Source organism: Notamacropus eugenii, chromosome 1 (genome assembly GCF_028372415.1).
Source record: "Notamacropus eugenii isolate mMacEug1 chromosome 1, mMacEug1.pri_v2, whole genome shotgun sequence".
NCBI classification, from domain to species: domain Eukaryota; kingdom Metazoa; phylum Chordata; class Mammalia; order Diprotodontia; family Macropodidae; genus Notamacropus; species Notamacropus eugenii.
Genome location: NC_092872.1, coordinates 62,942,839 through 62,965,572, shown reverse-complemented (window position 1 = coordinate 62,965,572; position 22,734 = coordinate 62,942,839). Strand labels below are relative to the sequence as shown.

The following is a 22,734-nucleotide window of genomic DNA, read 5'->3' as shown; positions in this document are numbered from 1 at the left end:
TTAATTGGTATGGCACTAAATAAATAAATTTAGGTAGATTTATTATTTTTATTATATTGACTTGGTCTACTCATGAGCAACTGATGTTTTTCCACTTACTTAGATACGACTTTATTTGTGTGAAAAGTGTGTTGTAGTTGTGTTCATATAGTCCCTGGGTTTGTTTTGGCAGATAAACTCCCAAATATTTTATAGTGTCTACCCTACCTTTAAATGAGATTTCTTTTTCTATCTCTTGCGGTTGGGCTTTGTTACTAATATACAGAAATGCAGAAGATTTGTGTGGATTTATTTTGTAACCTGTAACTTTGCCAAAGTTGTTTATTGTTTCAAGTAGTTTTTTACTTGAATCTCCGGGATTCTCTAAGTATATCATCATATCATCTGCAAAAAGTGACAACTTAGTTTCTTCTTTGCCTATTCTAATTCCTTCAATTTCTTTATCTTGTCTAACTGCTATAGTTAACATTTCTAGTATCATATTGAATAATAGTTGTGATAATGGACATCCTTGTTTCACCCCTGATCTTACTGGAAATGCATCTAGCTTATCACCATTGCATATAATGCTTGCAGAAGGTTTTAGATAGATACTGCTTATTATTTTGTGGTAAGTTCCCTTTATTCCTATGCTCTCCATTGATTTTAATAGGAATGGGTGTTATATGTTGTCAAAAGCTTTTTCTGTGTGTATTGAGATAATCATGTGATTTCTGTTAGTTTTGTTGCTGATATGGTCGATAAAGCTAATACTTTTCCTAATACTGAACCAGCCCTGCATTCTTGGTATGAATCTTACCTGATGATAATGTATTATTCTCGTGATAATTTGCTGTATTCATTTTGCTAAAATCTTATTTAAAATTTTTGCATCTATATTCATTAGAGAAATTGGTCTGTAATTTTCTTTCTCTGTTTTGTCTCTCTCTGGTTTAGGTATCAAAACCATATTTGTATCATAAAAAGAATTTGGGAGGACTCCTTCCCCAATTTTCAAAAATATACAGTATTGGAATTAACTGTTCTTTAAAAGTTTGATAGAATTCACTTGTAAATTCATCCGACCCTGGAGATTTTTTCCTGGGGAGTTCATTGATGGCTTGTTCAATTTCTTTTTCTGAGACAGTATTCAACTTAAGTATTAAATATCAATATTAAGTATTCAAGTATTAAGTATTCAACTTCCTCTTCTGTTAATCTGGGAAATTTGTATTTTTTAAAATACTCATCCATCTCATTTAGATTTTCAAATTTATGGGCATAAAGTTGGCCAAAGTAATTTCTAATTATTGTTTTAATTTCCTCCTCATTGGAGATGAGTTCACCCCTTTCATTTTTGATTTTAGTAATTTGGTTTTCTTTCTTTTTTTAAATCAGATTGACCAAAGGTTTATCAATTTTATTAGTTTTTTCATAAGACCAATGATTGGTTTTTATTTATTAATTCAATAGTTTTCTTAATTTCAATTTTATTAATCTCTCCTTTGGTTTTCAGTATTTCTAATTTGGTATTTACTTGGGGATTTTCAATTTGTTCTTTTTCTAGCTTTTTCAGCTGCATACCCAAGTCATTAATCTCCTCTTTCTCTATTTCATTCATGTAGGCATTCAAAGATATAAGATTTCCCCTAAGAACTGCCTTTGCAGTATCCCCTAAGATTTGGTAGGTTGTCTTGTTATTGTCATTTTCTTGAATGAAGTTGTTGATTGTTTCTCTGATTTCTTGTTTAACCCACTTCTTCTTTAGGATTAGATTATTTAGTTTCCAATTAATTTTTGGTTTATCTTTCTATGGCCTTCTACTACATATAATTTTTATTGCATTATGATCTGAGAATGATGCATTGACTATCTCTGCCTTTCTGCACTGGATTGAGGTTTTTATGCCCTAGAATATGGTCAACTTTTGTATATGTGCCATGTACTGCTGAGAAAAAGGTATATTTCTTTCTATTCCCATTCAATTTTCTCCAGAGATCTATCATGTCTACCTTATCTAAAGTTTTATTTACCTCTTTAACCTCTTTCTTATTTATTCTGAGATTAGATTTATCAAGTTCAGAGAGGGGGAGGTTGAGGTCCTCTGCTAGTATAGTTTTGCTGTCTATTTCTTCCTTCAACTCCCTCAACCTCTCCTCTAAGAATCTGGATGCTATACCACTTGGAGCATACATGTTTAGTAATGATATTGCTTCACTGTTTATTGTGCCTTTTAGCAGGATAAAAGGCACAATAAACAGTGAATATATTGTGCTAAATAGATCTATTTCTGCTTTTCCTTTGTCTGAGATTAGGATTGCTACCTCTTTTTTTTTTTTTTTTTGCTTTTCTTACATCTGCTGAAGCACAATATATTCTGCTCCAACCTTTTACTTTTTCCTGTGTGTATCCCCCCATTTCAAATGTGTTTCTTGTAAACAACATTTTGTTGGATTATGGCTTTTAATCCATTCTGCTATCCGTCTCCATTTTATGGAAGAATTCATTCCATTCACATTCACAGTTATGATTACAATCTGTGTCCTCCCCTCCAACCTCTTTCCCACTACTTGTGCTTTTAGTTCTCCCATCTCCCTTCCCCTCCTCAATAGTTTTTACTTTTCACCACCACCTCCTGCAGTCTTCCCTTCCTTCTTTCAGCCCCCTCTTTTACTCCCCTTTATCCTTACTTCTTCCCTCCTTTTTGGCTTCCTCTCCCCTTTCTTCCCCTTCCCCTCCTACTGACTATTGAGCTAGATTTACATACTTAAATTTATTGCTCCCTCCTTAAACCAAATCAGATGAGAGTACCTCTCAAACAATGCGCATCTCTCTCCCCTCTTTCCTTCGACTATAATTTTGTACTTCTTCTTGTGATGCAGTTTACCATTTTCTGCTTCCTCCTTTTCACATCTCCTTTGCACGCTTAAATCATATTTTTGTCATCACATCATTTACTTTATACCCGTTCTCTCTGTGTATATCCCTTTTGCATTTCCCAACAGGTGTACAATTCTAAGGATTAACAAGTATCATCTTCCCTTATAGGGAGGTAAACAGTTTGCCCAACTTGAGTATCAAGTTTTCCTTTTCCCCTGTTTACCTTTTTATGTCTCTCTTGAGACCTGTGCTTGAAGATCGAATTTTCTATTGAGTTCTGGCCTTTTTGTCAGGAAGGTCTGGAAATCCCTAATTTCGTTGAATGTCCATCTCTTTGCCTGAAATGTTATGCTCAACTTTGCTGGGTAACTGATCCTTGGTTGTAGTCCCAGCTCCTTTGCCTGACAGAATATCATATTCCAATTCCTTTGATCTTTTAATGTAGAAGCTGCAAGGTCCTGTGTGATCCTGACTGTTGCTCTTCGATATCTGAATGGTTTCCTTCTGGCTGCCTGTAGCATTTTCTCCTTCACTTGATAGTTCTGGAATTTGGCAACAATATTTCTTGGGGTTTTAAGTTTGGGAGCCCTTTTGGGAGGTGAACGGTGGATTCTTTCGATGACTCTTTTGCCCTCTGGATTGAGCACTTCTGGGCAGTTTTCCTTGATGATTTCTTGGAAGATATTATCCAGACTCTTTTTTTCATTGTGGCTTTCTGGTAGGCCATTAATTCTTAAATTTCCTCTCCTGGATCTATTTTCCAGGTCAGTTGTTTTTCCAGTTAGATATTTTACATTTTCTTCAATCTTTTCATTCTTTAGATTTTGTTTGACTGATTCTTAATGTCTCATAGAGTCATTAGTTTCTACTTGCCCAATTCTAATTTTCATCAAATTGTTTTCTTCAGTTAACTTTTGCATCTCCTTTTCCATCTGCCTAATTGTTCCTTTTAAGGAGTTATTTTCTCCATTTAGTTTTTGTACTTCCTTTTCCATCTGTCTAATTTTCCCAGTTAAGTTTTGTGCTTCCTTTTCCATTTGTTCAATTTTCCTTTTTAAAGAGATGTTCTCCTCAGTGAATCCTTTTTTCATACTTTTAAAATCATTGGCCAGTTTTTCTTCTATTTCCTTCTTCAGCTGTTCCAGGAGAGATGTTTGTGCATGTGAGCAGTTCACGGTCCCTTCTGAAGTTTCAGATGGGAGTACAGTCTCACTACTGACCTCTTTGGTATACTTCTTTTGGTCCTTGTCCCTACAGAAAGATTCTATGATTTTTTCACCCTTGTTTTGCTTTTTCTTGCGCATGATGATGACTTGTGTTGTGGCTTCTGGTTCTTTCAGTTAGAAGCTACTGAACTTGGTGTTGAGCTGACTGGTATAAAAAAGCTAAGGGCAGATGCCTTTTTATCTTTTTGTTTTGTGTTTCCCCATCAGCCCTGGGGCTAGCTTCTTAAGTGTGGGGGAGGGGTGGTCTGGTCCTAAGAGATCTCCTCAGCTGAGCTGAGGCAAAGGCAAGCTCAGGGGTTGGTGATCCTGGCTGTCCTATTGTCTTCCTGTTTCCCTTGGAGCGCTGAGGCATGCCTGGGTCCTAGAGCGAGTTTCTACTTCCCCTGGACCTCCTCTCCTAGCACTGAGGCATGCCTGGGTCCTAGAGCAAGTTTCCACCACCCTGGAGCCCCTCTCCCTCCGGTTCACCTCTGTCACAGTAAGAGGAATCCCCTTTAGCTATTTTCTTAGCCTCAAGTGTTATGAGACTGTTTGCCCCTTCATTGTGCCTACTGATCTGGGATTTTTCTGGGGAAATATTTTATGTTTCTTTTGAGGTCAACAAGGGGGAAGGAGAGAGAATTTACCGGTCACTCTGCCATTTAAGCTCCTGGAAGTTCTAGTAGGTGACTTACAAACACTGGATCTGAGGGCTGAAAGTTTCAGGAGCTGCTGCAGCTGATATCCGGGGCTCAGCGGTTGTCACTTGCTTGGCTCTGCTGGTCTCTCACCCTGGGCTGCTGCTCCATCAGTTCCTCCTGCGGCTGCCTCTGGCTTCCCCGGGGCCCTCTTGGACACGCCACACTGTGCGCTGTAGGCTCACCCTCACGGAACAGATCCTTCCCGTCGACCTTCCAGTCTGTCCTGGGATGTGAATCTGCCAGTCTGTCTCCTATTGGATTCTGCACCTCCAAAATTTGGTCAGATTCTCTTTTTAGAGGTATCTGAAGAAATTTGTCTAAGAGCTTAGGTGAGCAGTTGCTCTCACTCTGCCATCTTAGCTCCACCCCTGTTTTATATTTTCTTAAAGAACAGTGTCTTTATTAACTATGAGCTCTATGTGTATAACTGTGAATTCATGAATAAATGAATGCTTTCCTGACAGTGTCTCTGTGTGTATGTATATAGTAACGTCGCTAAAGTTTATCAATTAACTACACACTCTGGAGATATGGGCAAGAGTACATAGTGTTCTTGTTTCTGCAAAATCCTGAGCACTTCAGCCTTTATGTTCTTGCCCCAAATTTCCTGTAGCTTATTATAAATGGCTTTAGGAGGAAGTGACTGTTTTATCTCCAAAGATTTCCTTCCTTTTTCTTGATCTATGTTTTAATTTTGTCACTTCCACTTTTAAATTATCTTACTGACACTGGTTGGATTTATTTAAACAAGATCTGTTGGCATTAGAATAAAGAGAAAGTTGTACTGATGAAAAATTCACTGAAACATCTATATCAGCAAAAGCTATCAATTGAAATTAAAAATAAGACAAACTAGAATGATGTAGTAAAGAACAAGATTAGGATTCCAGTTTTGTCTCTGCCACTGCATGCTGTATCACATGTGAGCATAGCATGATGATGTTTGTTGTCTGTTACATTGTGGATAAGTCCCTCTAGGTGTCCCAAAGCACCTCAAATTCCACAAGTTCCAAACAGAACTTCTCTGTTTGATGACAGGAAATATTAAACAAAAAACACTGTATGTGGAAATGGTCTGACTGGAGACATTAAATTTAAGAAAAAATTGATGGCTGGTAATTTACTTGCTATTCTTTTTTTAGTTTGAGGCTTTGATACAAACAACTATGTACAAAACAGATCACTCCTTTTCTTTATGGCACTAACATGTGGTATTGCTGTGATGGCCCACTGAGATGCTTGCTCTCTCCCCAGTGACTTTAGATGAAACAATGAGCAATTTCCTCACATTAAGACTGGTTGCATATCAGGAACATTTCTAGCTCTGACCAAAAGAAAATTTCCCAACTAGCTGGATGGCATAGGTTTTGTCCTCTTATTGATTCCCTAACTAAAACTGTGCATTGAGACTTGGCTCTTCAATTAACCTTACACTCCCTGACTCTTAGTTTACCCAAGTTCCTTTTGATCTTGATATATGATCTGGCTGGTGTCCAATGAACTTTTTGGTTGCCTCCTTGATTATTCTGAGCTCTGCAAGGGCTCTGGAGGCTGGCTTGATGCCAGACTCCTTAAAGAACAGCGCCAAGTGGAAAAGAGGGAGAAGGAACTATGTACTTCTTTACTTCCTAGGGAGTCCATGATTCTATCTCTGTCATTCCTTCTACTAAGGTAGTTCATGACCTCTTTACAGCTTAGTAGGTGGTTTAATTAGTGATGTAACCAAAATAAAAACACTTGGTAGCCAACGCTTTGGTGATGAATATCTTTACCTGTCAGCTAGCTAGTTAGGCTGATTGCACAGTGGAAAGAACTCAGTACTTGGTGAGTTCAAATCCAGGATCATACAAGCTTAGAAGCTGTATGTTCTGAGTAAGTCACTTAGCCTATATCTATTTCCTTACCTGTAAAATGGGGGCAATAACAGCTCTTATAACTGGGATATGGTAAAGATTAAAGTGCTAGCTATTATTACTATCATCGTCATCATCATTATTAGCTATTATTATTTCATTGATAGGGCTCTATTTAAAGCCTTGCCCTCTTGATAGGAAATGCAAGCTCACTTTTACACTACAATGAATCACTTCAGTGGAGCACTAATACAGTCATTTTAGTGAAAGGGATGGCAAGCTCATTTCATGAAAAATGTAAACACAGGACTCAAATGGAAATTTTTCAATTTTTTAAACATTTACTCAGATTTGCTGTTGTTCAGTTGTTTCAGCCGTACCTGACTCTTCATGACCTAATTTGGGGTTTTCTTAGCAAAGATACTGGAGTGGTTTGCCATTTCCTTCTCCAGTTCATTTTGCAGATGAGGAAAGTGAGGCAAACAGGGATAAGAGACTTGCCCAGGGTCATATAGCTATTAAATATCTGATACCACATTTGAACTCAGGTCTTCCTGACTCCAGACACAATGCTCTATTCACTGACCCACCTAGCTGCCTTACTCAAATTACAATTCTTATAAACTATCCAATAGCTTCATTTCATACAATGTTTATTTAAATGCAAAATGCTGTTGTGGAATTAATCTCAAATTCAAACCAATCTGTGATCTCACTGATTTGAGAATTCTCTCCAACAACACAAATCACAAGTCACACTTGTGAATCTTCTATTTAGGAGTCCACTGAATATGTCCAAGTCCTCTGATTTCTTGTAACATGAAGAGGATACTGCAAATACTCTCGCCATCCACCATTATTCCTCCCTTTTACCATGTGACCAGTCTACAGTTTCCTTCTGGCTTTATCTTCTTCCTTCTTCTTCATCATTTAGTTCTTTGGAGCAGTGGTGTTCTAAGTCTTGCTGCCACAAAGTAGTACCAGTCAAGTGTTTATACTGAAAAAGAGAATCTTTGCTTTCTGGGGAAGCTCAGAGTCAGGAGAAGTACTTTTTGCTCTTCACAAGCAATCCAGCCAACTCTTCTTCTCATCTCTGAGCCCAACTCATTGCTCATTTATACTGTCAGATATAGATGCTACTGGATAAGGTTTATAAGGTGTCCATTCAGATGCATGTTGAAATCTGCAAGATATTTTTCACCCACATTTGCTCTTTCCTTGGATGGGTAGGCCAAACTCCTTTGAGTAATTACAGATCTCTCCCTGGAGAATCCGCAGTGTCTCAGGATTTGATGGAAACAATATGAGGTCATTTACACACAAAACCATCTTGAAGATCTCACTATTCACAAGGAATTCCTCTCTGCATATCTTTGTTTTTTGCCTTGCCTGCTTACTATCAGAGGGTCATTGAACAGTTACTTCTGTTTTTACATTTAAAAATGGTAAGTAGATGGGAGACAACGTGTTGTTAAAGCTTATAAAGGTAGAGTTTGGTTCTACTGAGGATTAAGAGAAGGTCATTAGATTTGGCAGTTAGACCATTGGTAGCCTCGAGAAAGCAGTTTCAGTTGAATGATGAGGTCAGAAGTCAGATTGCTGGGGTTGTAGAAGAGAGGAAGTGGAAGCACTCTGTGTAGTGGCTTTCTCAAGGAGTTTAGCAGAGAAGAGGAGGAAAGGTATAACTAGCTGGGAAGGTAGGATCAAAAGAGGGTTTTCTAAGAATAGAGGCTATATGAGTGTATTTGTAGGTGGCAGGAAAGGAGCCAGTACATAGGGAAGACACTGAAGACTAACCAGAGAATGGGAATGACAGAGAAGACAATCTAATGGAGAAGAAGGGAGACAACGGCATCAAGGGTGAAGGATGCACATACGTTTGTCTTGGCAAAAAACGGGCCACCTCTTCATATAAGATGGGTTAAAGAGAAGATTGTGGGGGAAATATGCCAGAGTGACGTGAAACAAAGAGAAGAGGAAGCTGTCAGTAAATGGAGTTAATGTTTCTGGTGAAATATGAGTTGAGCTTCTAAATCTGAGAGTGTGGAAGGATATTAAAATGGGGGAAGCTTGGTGAGAGACAAGAATGGAACAGCCGCTGAGGAGAGTGGGAGAACAAACTTGATTACAGAGGTGTAAAAGATTGCCTATAGTGAGGGCCCAGTTAAGATGATGGAACATAAATTTGAAGTGTGTCCAGTCAGCATAGTTTTATGTGCCCAGCTAGTTAGTAGCAGAGCTAGGATTAGAACACAGGCCTCTTGACTCAACTGACTAAGTCACACAAGGTGCCGTAATTATTTTCAATTTTATATAATATTTCTAGCTGTCGCACATAACATTTTAAGGTTTGCCATATGACTCAGGCCAGCTATCTCATTTGATCCTCACAAGAACCTATAAGTTGAGTACTATAGGTATTATTCTCCCCACTTTACAGATGAGGAAAGTGAGGAAATCTCAGAGATTGTCTTGTCCATGTTCCTACTGCTGATCAGTATCTGATATTTTATCAGTATCTGATATTTTATCAAATCCACTTCTTCTTGACTCCATGTCTAGCACTTTTTTCATCACATCTGTTGTTGCCGCTTAGTTGTTCAGTCATGTCCAACTCTTTATAATTCTGTAGGGGGTTTCCTTGGCAAAGATACTGGAGTGGTTTGTCATTGCCTTCTTCCACTGCACTACTAAGTTATAAATCTGTTCATTCAGATAAACGTTTATTAAGCATCTATCATATGCTTGGTGCTATCGAGGATATAAAAAAGACATAGTCTGCCCTCATGGAGCTAGATTATAAATCTAGCAATGGAGGTAAAACATGCATGAATAAAAACAAGTAATGAGGTAGAATGTTAACTGAAGTAGGAGAGGTAGAAAGTGTTCTGGCATTTTAGCAGAATTTATTTCATGGTGAAAAAGGCATTGAACAATATGGCTTGAAGGGCATATGAGACAAACAGAGCCAGGATGGGTGAGATAATTCCAGGTGAAGGAAATCATGGGAGCAACGATAAAGAAGGAGGAGAATGAAGGGTGTGTTTAAGGAATGGCAGATGGTCAGCAACAAGGTACTATGTGCTAGGCACTATGGTAATTAGTATTTTTGGAACAGGGGTGGGTAAAAGGAAGTAATGTGAGATAATGCTGAAAAAGCAGGTGAGAACTAAATTGTGGCAAACCATAAATGCCAGTTATAGGGGAGTGGGGGGCACAGCTAGAGGAGGAGTGTTTCAAATGAAGAGAAAGGTGCTTTAGGAAGATTACTATGGATAGTCTGGATGAATTGGCAGGGAAAGTGATGAAAAACAGGTAGACCAGTTAGAGGGTTAGTCTGAGTCAAGACCAGAGATGATGAGGGCCCAAACTGGTCTGGTAACAGTAGAAATCACAAGAAGGTATGAATACTGAAATATTCCAGAGGTACAAATGAAAGTAAAGATTGGTTGTCATTCAGGGAAAATAATAATTCACAATTTTACACAATGCTTTAAGGTTTGCAGCATTATTACAACAACTATTTAAGTTAGGTAGTAAAAGTATTCTCATTTCCATTTTAAAGATGAAGAAACAGGCTCTGAGAAATCAAGTCAGGGCTGTTCTTAACTTGGGATCCAAGAATTTGATTTTTGATATTTTGATGAATGTATTTCAATAATCAGCTTCATCCAAATAAAAACATTCAGAGAATGATACAAAAAAGGTAAAGGATTTCTTTATGATCACATAGTGTCTAAGGGAGAATCTGAACCCAGATCTCCTAATCTAAGCCCAGTGCACTATCCTGCCTTCTCACTCCAACATCTGAATTGTGCTCATTTTTATTTTTCTAACCCTTAATTTGCTACATTACAGTTTTGATAGTTTGCCTACTAGTAGTTATAACTATAGCAAATGAAAGTAATAATGATAATAATAAGAGTTAGCACACATATAGCACTTACTATGTGCCAGACACTTTGCTAGGTGCTTCACAAAGAATATCTCATTTAACCCTCCAACAATATTTTTATCCCCATTTTGCAGATGAGGAGACTGAGGCAAACAGAGGTTAAATGATTTACCTGGAGTTACACAGCTGGTCAGTGTCTGAGGCAAGATCTGAATTCAGATCTTCGTGACTCCAGTCCCAGAACTCTATCCACTGCCCCACCCTGCTGCAACTGTGAAGCTCATTTAATGTAAGAGTTTTTAGCAGTATCAGAAGATACCAATCAATAGATTAATTATTTCAATTCCCGAAACACTTACTGTATTTCAGTTCCTAGGTGTTTGAGGGAAATATTCTGGAGGGTAGTGGGCATCTCTGGAACAGGCTGAGAAGCAGCTGCTATGCCTACTAGTCCAGCTGGTGTTTTCACAGGGCAGAAAAATTCATCAGTTTCTGCATTATCCAGTTCTACAGAAAAAAAGAAAAGTGAAACAAATGGACCCAATGTTATAGTGCTTTGAAAAGCTCATAGTGAATGTTAAATGTTTTTATCTGCCTGGCTTTCCTTTGAGAGGCTGTCTATTCACCTATTCCTCCTGATTTACAAGGCCAGAAGCAGGGGTCTGGATACTCAGCTCCCCAATGATACCTCCAAACTGCTAACATGCCTCAACAATGCTTCTTTCTTCAAAGTTTATGTCATCAGGTCACATCCCTCCACCCTCAGAACTGTGGCTACCTGCCTGACTTTCCTCAATCACTTTAATGCCTGGTTCACAGTTCTCTTCTCCTCCCTACCCTGGCTATCATTCTCCCATAATTCAACATTCATGGGAATTACACTTCTTACTAGCTGACCTCTTCTGAAGACCTCTATCTCTGCTCTATTACAGTCACACATCAGCAGAGGCATTCCTTAGAACTGACTGTTATATGGCACCATATGCTCTAAAATTCCAGATTCAAAAATCGCTTAGAGAACAATCTCTTATCCCTCTACCACTCTAACCTCACTCCTTGCCCTCCTCATCTCTAGTCCAACTTCTTCCAGTCTATCCTCTCCTTTCAATTCCCCCCCCTCCCTTCACCTCCTTCTTGGCTTCACTTATCCCCTTCCTCAGTCTTAGATTAACGGCCAGCCACTTCAAAATTCCCTAGCCGCAAATTTAGACTATATCATCCCTCTGATCTTCTTTGACTCCTGCTCAGCTAATCCTCAACTCTGGTTTACCCCTTTTGTTTGAGTTCTCGGATCTTGCTGCTGAGTGCTGATAGATAAGATCTCAAAATTGATCCCACTTTATTATAAATAATTATATATATAACATAATTATTATAAATAAAAACGAGTATCTATTAAGTGTTTACTCAGGGCTAGGAACTGGGGATCTAACAACAACAAAAAAGTAAATACAAGAAGCTCACATAGTCCTAGGGGAGAAAACATGCAAATTATGTACATGCCAGATATATACAGTGTAAATGGGAGGAGATTTCAAAAGGAAGGCAGGACTAAACAGTAAGGGGCGTCATGAGGGGTGTGAAGAGGGGACCAAGAAAGGCCTTTGGCAGAAGCTGGGATTTCAGCTGAATCCTGAAGGAATCTAGGGAGGTCAGGAAGTAGAGATGAGGAAAGAAAGCATTCCAAGCATGAGACACAACCAGAAAAAGGCAATGAGTTGGGAGAAGTGTCATGTATGAGGAACAGGAAGGATAGTATAGCTGGATAGGTGGAGGGGATTAAACTGTGAGAGGACTGGAAAGGTAAGAAGGGACCAGTTTGTGAAGGGCTTTAAAAGTCAAATAAAGGATTTCATATATGACTCTGGAAATAAGAAGGAGTCACTGGGTTTATCGGACAGTTGGGGGACACAGTGAGAGATACTTTAGGAAAATGACTTTGGCAGCTGGGAGAAGATGGACTGGAGCAGGAAGAGACCTGATGCAGGAATACTAAGCAGCAGGCTGCTGCAGTGGTCCAGGTGTGGGGTGATGAGGGCTTGTACCAGAGGGGTGGCTCTACGAGTGGAAAGAAAGGATGTATATAATTTGTTGTGAAGGTACCAACATCAAGGCTTGGCAACAAACTGGATGTGCTGGGTAAGTGTGAGTGAGGAACTTAAGATGAAATCAGGTTGTGCAGCAGGGAAGATGGTGGTGCTCTTGACAAAAATAGGGAAGTCTGGCGCAGGGGAAAGTTTTGTGGGAAAGATACTGAACTCTATTTTGGACACCTTAACCTCAACTATACACTCACTGCTACTCAGAAATCCTTTTACTTTATTTTTACCAGTTCACAATCTAAATTCCCACAATCAATCTAAATCTCTTTCAGTCTCTTCTCAAGCCTACAATTTCTTTCTACCCTTTATGCTCAGTCAACGACATGATTTTCCCTTATAGAGATCAAAGTCATCTTTTGACTTCTCATACCTTAAAATTCCTAAGTACTTTCACTTTTTTTCCTCTTTCCTCCCTGTAGTTTCAGAGGAAGAGGTGGCAAGGCCAACCCCTTCACTTATGCATTTGTCCCCTACTGCTTCCTCCTGCTTTATCAATCAATCATCCTCTCTTTCTTGTATATCTTGAATTTCCCCCTTTCTACTGATTCCTTTTCATCTTGTTAGTCATGCTCAGGTTTCCCCAATCTTACAACACACACACACACACACACACACACACACACACACACACACACACACACACACACACACACACACACCTTTCTTTGACCATTCTATCCCATTAATGGCTTCTCATACTGGTTACTAAATAAAATACAAATCTTAAAAAGCTCCTCATAATTGACTGCCTCTCTATATTTTCAGTCTTATGACTATCCTTTACATGCTAAGCTTACAGAAAAACTACCATTTGCTGTCCCTTTTTACATACCTCCAGACACTACTTACTGCCTCTGTGTTCCTCCTGTGTCCTCTGTTTGGGGTGCCCTTTTCCTACTTATAACTTCTGAAAGATTATCCATCCTTCAAGATCTGTCTCAAATACTAGTTCTTTTCCTCAATATTTGAGTGACCATGGGCAAGTCACTTAAACCTCTGGGTCACAGCTTCCTCATGTATAAAATGAGAGGATTGAAGCACAGGATCTCTAAGTCCTTTCCAGCTATAAATCTATGATCCTATGATCCTCCATGGAGTCTTCACTGATCAACTATGTTTCTAGTGCCTTGGAAGTTAAAGTCATGGTCCCACTCCCATTAATCACATAAAACCTACTTTCTACCACAGTCTTCCCCAAATAGCTCCTGTGAACTGTCCTAGCTCATCTCTGTCACTGTCCACTATCTACAAAACTGGAAAGTTCTTGAGACTCATCATAAACTGTCAGGAACTGAGAAGTTTCTTTCCCACTTTCTATCATGGTATTCCTTAAAAAATTATTCCATTTCCACTGCTTCCCTAAACCGTATAATATTTTACCAAGAGTGAGAGCTGGTTTACCCCTACTCTCATCTAATTGATTCTAAATGTTTATTGGTGCAGCAGATGCCTCTAACTTTTGATCTACTTACATATTCCTTCATACCTACTACTCTAGGTATCCAACATTTGTGGAATGGTTGGTGAGAAGGAACTCTTTGTTATTAAGGTTACATTCAAAATTTGATAGCACCATCTAGAAGAACTCCAAAACCTCATTCTAATAAAAACTTCCTAGCAGAACCTGGAAGACCTCCAAACACTTGTTTGACCTTACTCTCTTTCACCTCTTACATTTCTGGTAGCTGCTCCTTTTCCATCCATCTCCTTCTTTCACATCCTACATTTCAATATTCATTTACTCAACTAACATTTATTAGATGACCAACATGTTATGTCACTGCACTGAGATGCCGAAGGAGATATAACAATAAATAAGCCGAGTGTTCCTGGCCTCTAGGGGCTTATCTAAACACCCCTCAAGCTTTTATTCTTACCCTTTTCTGGTCTCTCCATCCACTCTCTTCCACTGATCTTATTGATTCCATTGGATTCAGTTATTATTATTGTTGTTTGGTTATTATTCAACCCACGTATATGACTCACATACTTTTATTTTAAATTGTGAACTCTCTCTCTCTCAGAGCTCTAGGCCCCAACTCTCCGTGGAATATCTGTACATACATGACATAGAGGCATCTGAAATTCCACATAAATCTTAGGGGCGTAGCAAGATACAGAGGAGAGCAGACGATATGGAAATGACCTTTCTGCCCACAAACAGGTAAAAGAGATGAGGTAAGTGGTACAAGAGATCAGAAGCATGTACTTGAGATACACCAACACAATTTAATGCAAGTGAGTAGGGATCTACTCAAAGGGTACTAAATAACAACAAAAAGAAAGTACTCAAGATACCATGATATAGGAAGACATAAGTGTTTTTGGAAAGCTAAGTAAATTGAGTATAAGGTGTAAGTATATTATATATATATATATATATATATATATATATATATATATATATATATATATACAACACATATGCAATATATGTGTATACATATATATATAAGTATAAGGGGTGTGTGTGTGTGTGTGTGTGTGTGTGTGTGTGTGTGTGTGTGTGTGTGTGTGTGTGTGTGTGTAAGATTCACAGCATCACACCTATAAGAGCTGACAATCAGACTAATTCCCTGTAACTATATAACCACTCAAACTCCACTTCCTTCACAAAGCAGTTCCAGATCACCCATGCTACAAACTTTCCCCTCTTCTAGGTCCTTGTTTGTTCCACTTATCATACTCTAACTCCATTCCTAAGCAGACTTAATGGGAGACGCAGTAGCTACCTTCAAATATGTGAAGGGCAGTCATGGGGAAAAGATTAGAATTGTTTTGTTTGGCTCTGGAGGTCAGAATGAGAACAATCAGTACAATTAGAGGCATATTTTTTCTTGAGAGAAAGAAAAATTCTAACCATCAGAACCAACTCAAAGTGAAATGGGCAGCCTCAGAAGGTAAATGAGATCCCTGGCACTGGGGCCTTTAAGTGGGTACAGGAGGGCCACTTGCTAGGAAGCTAAAGAGGGAATTCTTGCTCTGGTGGAGAATGTGCTAGATTCCAGGGGCAGGCAGATCAGGGTTCAGTTCCCATTTGTGACACTACCTGTCATAATTTGTCCCCAGACCTATACCTGAAGCTGGTATAGCTTTAGGATATGACAGCATTTGTGATCTGCTGGCACAGCGGCCAAGAGTCCTGTGTCACCTCCACAGCAGGATGAAGCATTAGAATGTGACTTATTGGAGACAGGGAAGAAGGAAAGTATACATGCCATAATGCACAGTGAGATTAAAAGGGATTGTGCACATGTCCTAAAGCCTTAAATGTATGTTTTATAGTAATGAATAGGCTTAAGGAGACAAAGCAATACAGAGTATACCCTCTGTGTAAATACTGTACAACAGAACATCCATTATATGAGGACGTTCTGAGTAAAATGCCACATAAAATTAGGGGACTGGTTAAAACAAAGTAGAAAAAGGAGTGTGGAAACTAAAATTATTCTGATTTTTCTGGCTAACCAGCTTCCAGCACAAGTCATGTGGGAATTCAGTTATCTCAAGGTTTTCTGGTTGTCACCAGACTGATTCTAACCATCTGGAATTGCTCAAACTTATTATGCAAACATCTACGAAACTGGTCTGGAAATACAGGAGAGGAGTAATGGGGGAAGGGAGACATCTCAGTAAAAAGGATCTTTATTAATGAGTCTCTAGGGACTTAAAACTTTAGAAAGATTCCCATCCAAATTATTAGATAACTTGTTGCTCTAAATGCCAATCAAACTATGCAGCTCCAAAGTTCTCTCTTCTAATTTTCATGTGAGTTGGATTTAGCCATAACAGGAAGTAGTTTTAAAAGTTTAACTGCATATGTATTTTTCCCGGTAGTTGTATCAAGGTGATGAATATGGTTTTTTGTTTTTTTTTTTAACCTATCTCAAATTAGAGTCAAACAATGGGTGATATGCTTTTCTTGCAGATTTCTTTTATCTTTCTACCTGAGGTCAGGAGGCCCTAAATAGTTTTCAGCATTTATTGAAAACTGTGAAAATTTGCAAAGCATTTTAATTTGTATGCCATTACACTGTGGCCTTATGGCCACAGTGAAAAGCTGCCAAAAGACTGCAGCTGTGAGGATGCCTTCCCGGGCTCTCCCTCCCCATCAGTGTCAGAAGCAGCCTGGAGCACACACTAGCTTGGGGATACCAACTAAGTGATCTAGCTGAAGGAAGGAGGAGATGCAACTAGGAGTCATACAAACTGAAACGCAGTTAACCTGCATGTAAGAGGATCCTTGAGTCGAATTAAAGTGCAAAAATAGAAATTTGTATGCAGCTCAAGGATATTAGAAGCTGACAGTGATTTCATAGAAGGCTAGTCCTTATAAATACCACTTGGCTTTATTCTCTTGCAGTGTCACACTCTGAACCTCTAACCCCAGTTACTTCTTTTATCTCACAAATGTATACTTTTCATCACAAAGGGTTTAGTAAGAGAGAACAGATAGGTCGCTACAAATTTAATATCACTACTTCAAAGCAACTGATGATGAGGCAGCATCGTTAGCTTTGTGTATGACAGGCATCTCAGGTACCAAGCAGCTAGAATCTGTATCATGGTCAGAAACCACTATACATTAGAGGGGTGGATACATCAGAAGGAGTACTGCATGTTAAGCCAGAAAACCTAGACTTTACGCCAGTGGTAGAACAAGTATTTCTAGCTGGATCTACTTAGGTGTAGAAAACGTTAAGGCAATGGTCTCTTTCCTAGCTAGAAAACAGAGGTAATATTTGCTCACCTATTTCACAAAGGCATTATGAAGATCAAATGAGATAAATCATTTTGAAAATAAATCCATATGTAAATGCAATATATTAATTACACGTGGGTAAAGCTTTGAAAGCTTTTAAGCTGACTCAGGTTTGAGAACTCTTTTGTACTTAAATTCCTATCTGACTGTGGACAAGGTATTTATATTTCTTTGTACTTTAATTTCCCTTTGCATAAAAAGTACATGATTACTGCTACTGAAATAATATGTAAATCATTCTGAGGTTCTCAATTTTAAAAAGGTATACAAGTAAGACATGTTTTCTGAATATTCTCTTTCATGGTACAATAATGTGTCCAGGTTTGGGCTGTTGTTAAGAGTTGAAGTACCTTTGTCCCCTAGGAGGGTTCCTATACTTCTTTTAAGAACTAAGGAGAATGGATTCACTCTCACGTAAAGATGAGAAAATTTCTCCAACTTCTGTGTTAAACTGTGGAGGGCTTTCTTATGATAGGCAACTTACAAATAATAGACCAGAAAAGAAGATAGAATAAGTGAAGATATTCTATTTTTGGTAAGGGAAATTAAAAAAAATAATATGTACACAATAAGAGATTCACTGGTGTAACTCTTGTTTCTGACATCTATTTCTTAGTACCTATGGATATTGAAAGTCTCTTTAAAAGTCCCGAAGTGGGATGTTTGTACTGACAGTTATGAAATTAAGAAAATCACTTAATGTGAAGAACTTCTCCCTGTGGTGTCAGGGAAGTGTGTGTTTCACCTCTGACTCATGGTCTATGAGGAATCTGTGAAGATACAGAAAGGAAGAAAATAATGTGAAATAACTGTTGCGATATGTTTTAGAGAAACTTGTGAAGTGAATCCTAGGAAAAGTCTGAAGAACTGGGAAGTACAGCGTACTCTGGAAAGATTAATGAAGAAAAGACAAGGAAATGACTAATATTGACAGAAAACTAAAAAATACTCTTAAGAGACTTTCATCAATATATGGATTGAATTGGAGTAAAACTTGAGTTTCCAGGTAAGCAAGGGGTGGTCAACTACTATAATATCCAGAATCTGAGAGGTCATGAGACGTGATATTGATCATAGCCAAAATACATATGTCCATGTCTATTGATATTTTTCATTCATTAATGAATTGCATATATGAAGTAATTTTTAATATTTATTTAATTACATAAAATTTAGAGTAACCACTATTGGGAAAGGATGATTCTACATCAGATTTTGAGATCCTCTGTCATACTGTGAGCTCCCTCAAGTCAGGGACAAGTTTTTGCCTTTCTCTGTAATCCTCAGATCTTAGCACACAGGCTGCCCCATAGAGGGATCTTAATAAATATTTGTTGACTTGAGACTTCCTTCATTTCATTAAATAACTAATATTTCATGACTGGGATAGGGCTCAAACTAGTTCGTTAAAGAGATTACAATTTTATTAATGAGAAAAATCACAACGAATTCTAGATAGCTACAAAGCTCAGGAAGATAAAATTAAACACACAGTAATAAGTTAAGTGTCAAGCTGACAGTGTCAAGTTAGTATCATTTATGGAACTACGACCATGCCTTTCTAACAGTTAATAACAATGCTTTTTTCCCTGTTTTCTAATTCATAAACTCTTAATATTCTAGAATATGGTGGTAAAGAGGCCAAGGTCATAGGTTGGTCCCTATAAATGCCAGTTAGCTTTGCTCTGTTACAGTGCCATACTCAACAAAGAGCATGGTAAGAAGCCTGTTACATACTGGAAGGGGGTGTCCTCTCACCAACCTAGAGGATGACTTCAGTAGTAAGTCCCATTGATGCTACCTTTGTAGCATTTCTCCCATAAGGCCTCTTCTCTCCTCTGAAGCTCCTTATCTTACAGCTGGACTACTTACTACAAAAGCATTCTGATTGCTATCTCTGCCTCAAGCCTTCCCCCACTCCTATCTGTCTTCTACCCAGCTGCCAAAGTGATCTGCCAGAAGCGTAGCTATGCCACCACCCTCTAATTCAACAAACTTTAGTGGTTCCCTATTACTTCCAGGATCAAATATAAATCTTTTGTTTGACTTTTAAAGCCCTTCATAACTTGGTCCCCTCCTTACCTTTCTAGTCTTTATGCAGTTTACACATGCCTGTTATGAATCATTCCATTCTGCCTCCCTTGCTCTGTTTTCAACAAGATGGCCCTCCCATGTTAAGAGAATCACCTCTAATCTCATCAGCATGCCGCTAACTCAAGCCTTGACTGACATCACCCCTCAGCCCTCAGCCCTCTGACTGGACTATGGACTTGAAACTCATGCCATTCTGAACATCCATGGAATAGGATTCCCCTAATCCCACTCCCCTTCCCTTCCTGCCTCCTTTTCTGTGTTTTCTCCTCCCCATTAGATTATAACCTCCTTGAGGACAGGGACTGTTTATTAATTGTAGAGCTTATTAGTTGTTGGGTTATTATTGGTTATTATTTGTTGATTTTCTGAATAAAAAGATCTGATATGTGATGTGTATGTTTGAAGCTTAAATTCTGTGAAAGAGAAACTTTCCTGGTAATCCCTGCATATTTTGCGTATCTTCCCACTCTCTCTCTTTTTCTTGGGGGGGGGGGGGGGGGTGCCAAGAAGTTGGGGTTAAGCTTTTACTAACTGTAGAGCTTAGCACGGTGCCTAACACAGAGTACACAACTAATAAACATTTATTAGATTGGATTATGATCCAGTGACAATGGCCTCCTTGCCATTCCTTGTACAAGACATTCATTCAATGGATTCTGTGCAATTTCAATAAGTGTCTTCCATGCTTGGCATACTTTCCTTCCTCACTTCTGCCTCCTGGCTTCCTTCAAGTTTCAGCTAAAATCCTACCTTCTGAAAGAAGCCTTTTCTAGTCCTCTTAATGCTTGTGCCTTCCCTCGCAGATTGTTTCCAATTTATCCTGTATATATCTTGTTTGTACATAGTTATTTTGCAATACTGTCTCTCCCATTAGGATGTAAACTCCTTGCAGGCAGGGGCTGTAATCCCAGTACTTAGCACAATGCCTGACACATATGTTAGGAACCTAATAAATGACTTGATTTGACTTAAAATGTAGGCACTGTTTCTGCTGCCAAGAGTTCTCCTAATTCCCAGTATTTTCATAATGACAACATAATTAAAGAGTCCAACTGTAGGATGTGGTAAAAAGATAAGGGCTCACAATAGAAGGAAAATTATCTTTTGATACCTAGTGTGATGTGCAGGGGAGAGTCTTTTCCAGGCAAAACTTCATCGGTGACCCCTGAGGCCAGGATTCTAGGCTGACTGTTGTTATATTCCCAACGTTTCCACTGAAGCTGCTGCAACCAGTACATCATGGTTTGTTTGTTGACAGCCTAAGAAGTCACAAAAATTAGATTTAACATTTGATTCCTGTAAAGCAAGTTGGTTCTTGTTATGTTTATTTAAAGGAAGGAGTAAGAGAGGAAGAAAGGCATGGTAACTATCTCTTTTCAAGATAACTCAAATTCCAATGTAAAATCATAGGGTTAGAGTTGGAAGGGACCTCAGAGATCAGCTGGTTCAATCCCTGCCTTTTACAGATAAGGAAACTGAGGCCTAAAAAGTTAAGTGACTTGCCCAAGCTCACACAGGTATGAAATGGAGGGTTTCTGCCCAGTGTAATTCTAGTCAACTGAGAAACTGCAAGAACTAACATTTTATGTTTAAAAAGAATAAGAAGGGCCAGCTAGATGGGCAGTGGATAGAGCACTGGCCCTGAAGTCAGGAGGCCCTGAGTTCAATCTGGCCTGAGTCTTTTGATACCTACCAGCTATTGCTTTGCCCCATTCCTCCCTCCAAAACAAAAAAAAGAAAGAAAAAAGAAAAACACAGAGTCTGGAGAAAGACAAAAAATGCAGAAATTACCAGGAAAGTTTCTCTTTCACAGAATTTAAGATTAGGACATACACATCCCTTACATATCAAATCTTTTTAGTTCAGACAGTCCTTATAAAATCTAGTGGTTAAGTGATGGCTTTTCTTTGTCAGTGTAAAGCACATAGTTCTGAAATGTCACGTACCCTGAAGCATGATGGGGCAAAGAGTCCAAGCTCTGTAATAATAATAATAATGATAAAAATGCGTGTATTTCTTCCCTTCTCTTCTCTATATCCTGGTCTCTTATCACAGGCACTCTGCTAGGCTGACGCTGGTAGCATAAAGAGCAAACAAAACAAGACAGTCCCATCATCCTGAGATTACATTCTACTGGAAGAAGACCACATGTTCACAAACAGATGTCATACAATGAATCGTGAAAAAAGCATTAAAAAGTCTTTTGGGGGTTGGGGATGGGGAGGAACACTGAAGGTTTCATGGAGGAGCTGGCACTCAACAGAAGACTTGAAAGAAGATAAAGCTGAGAGGCAGAGTTAAGGTAGGAGTGCATGGGGACTAGTTTGTGTTAGTGAAGGAAGGAAGTCTGGTATAGGATCATAGATCTAGAGCTAGAGGGGGGGCAATCTAGTTCAATGCCTTCATTTTACAAAGGAGGAAACTGAGAGCCAGAGAAGTTAAGTGACTTGCCCAAGGTAATACAAACAGAAAATGTCCAAGAGGTGGGATCCAAGCCCATGTTCTCTAGTTCCACACTCAGTGCTCTTTCCACTGTACCAGTTTAAATGAAGTACAAGTTTGTGATGGGGAGTAGCATGAAATGAGGCTGGAAAAGTGGATCAGAGTTATAATGGAGAGGGCCTTAAATGCCAGGTCAAGGATTTGTATTTTATCCTGTAGGCAATGGAAAACCACGAAAAGTTTCTGACAAGGGAAATGATACAGTCAGTCCCAGGCCTTGAACACAGTAAGCTATTTAAATGTTTGTTGAATTGATTGCTGAAATTTGGTACTTAGAACTGAACACAACAAGGCAATATGGATAAAGTAGAAAGAATGTTGGATTTGCTCTTGTCAAAGGACTTGGGATCAGAAACTGGCTCTGGTGTGTGAGACCTCATACAAATTATTTAATCTCTGACTCTTGGTTTCTCCTCTGTAAAATGAGAAAGGCTGCACTAGATGACTTCCAAGGTCTCTTTCAGTTCTAAATTTATGATTCCATGATCAGAGTTCATGGTGGGACCATCATTCTAGATAGCATCCTGGATATTGTGACTCTCAGCATTGCCTATAATAAAAAGATATAGGTTCAAACTCTATCACTTACTAGACACTTAAGGTGAGCTTTATCTATACTATCCAGATAACATTTTTTGAGAACTTACTCTGATGTCTCATTGTTAAATGCTAGTGAGCTAGCCAGCTAGTCAATAAGTACTTAACAAGCACTATTATGTATCATCTGCCATGCATCTTCTACTGGCGATGGAGATACAAAG

General features: G+C 38.7%; 1 protein-coding gene across 3 annotated transcripts in view; it reads right to left on the bottom strand.

Moving 5' to 3' along the window:
- TBC1D2 (TBC1 domain family member 2) overlaps positions 1–22,734 on the bottom strand; it is a 72,859-nt gene that overhangs the window by 47,935 nt on the left and 2,190 nt on the right. For all 3 annotated transcript variants that reach the window (XM_072604247.1, XM_072604237.1, XM_072604230.1), the window contains exons 2-3: positions 20,583–20,730; positions 10,873–11,020 (exon numbers count right to left, since the gene is read on the bottom strand). In XM_072604247.1, the coding sequence (XP_072460348.1) occupies positions 10,873–11,020; positions 20,583–20,730 (296 nt within the window). The remainder of the gene's footprint in view (positions 1–10,872; positions 11,021–20,582; positions 20,731–22,734) is intronic.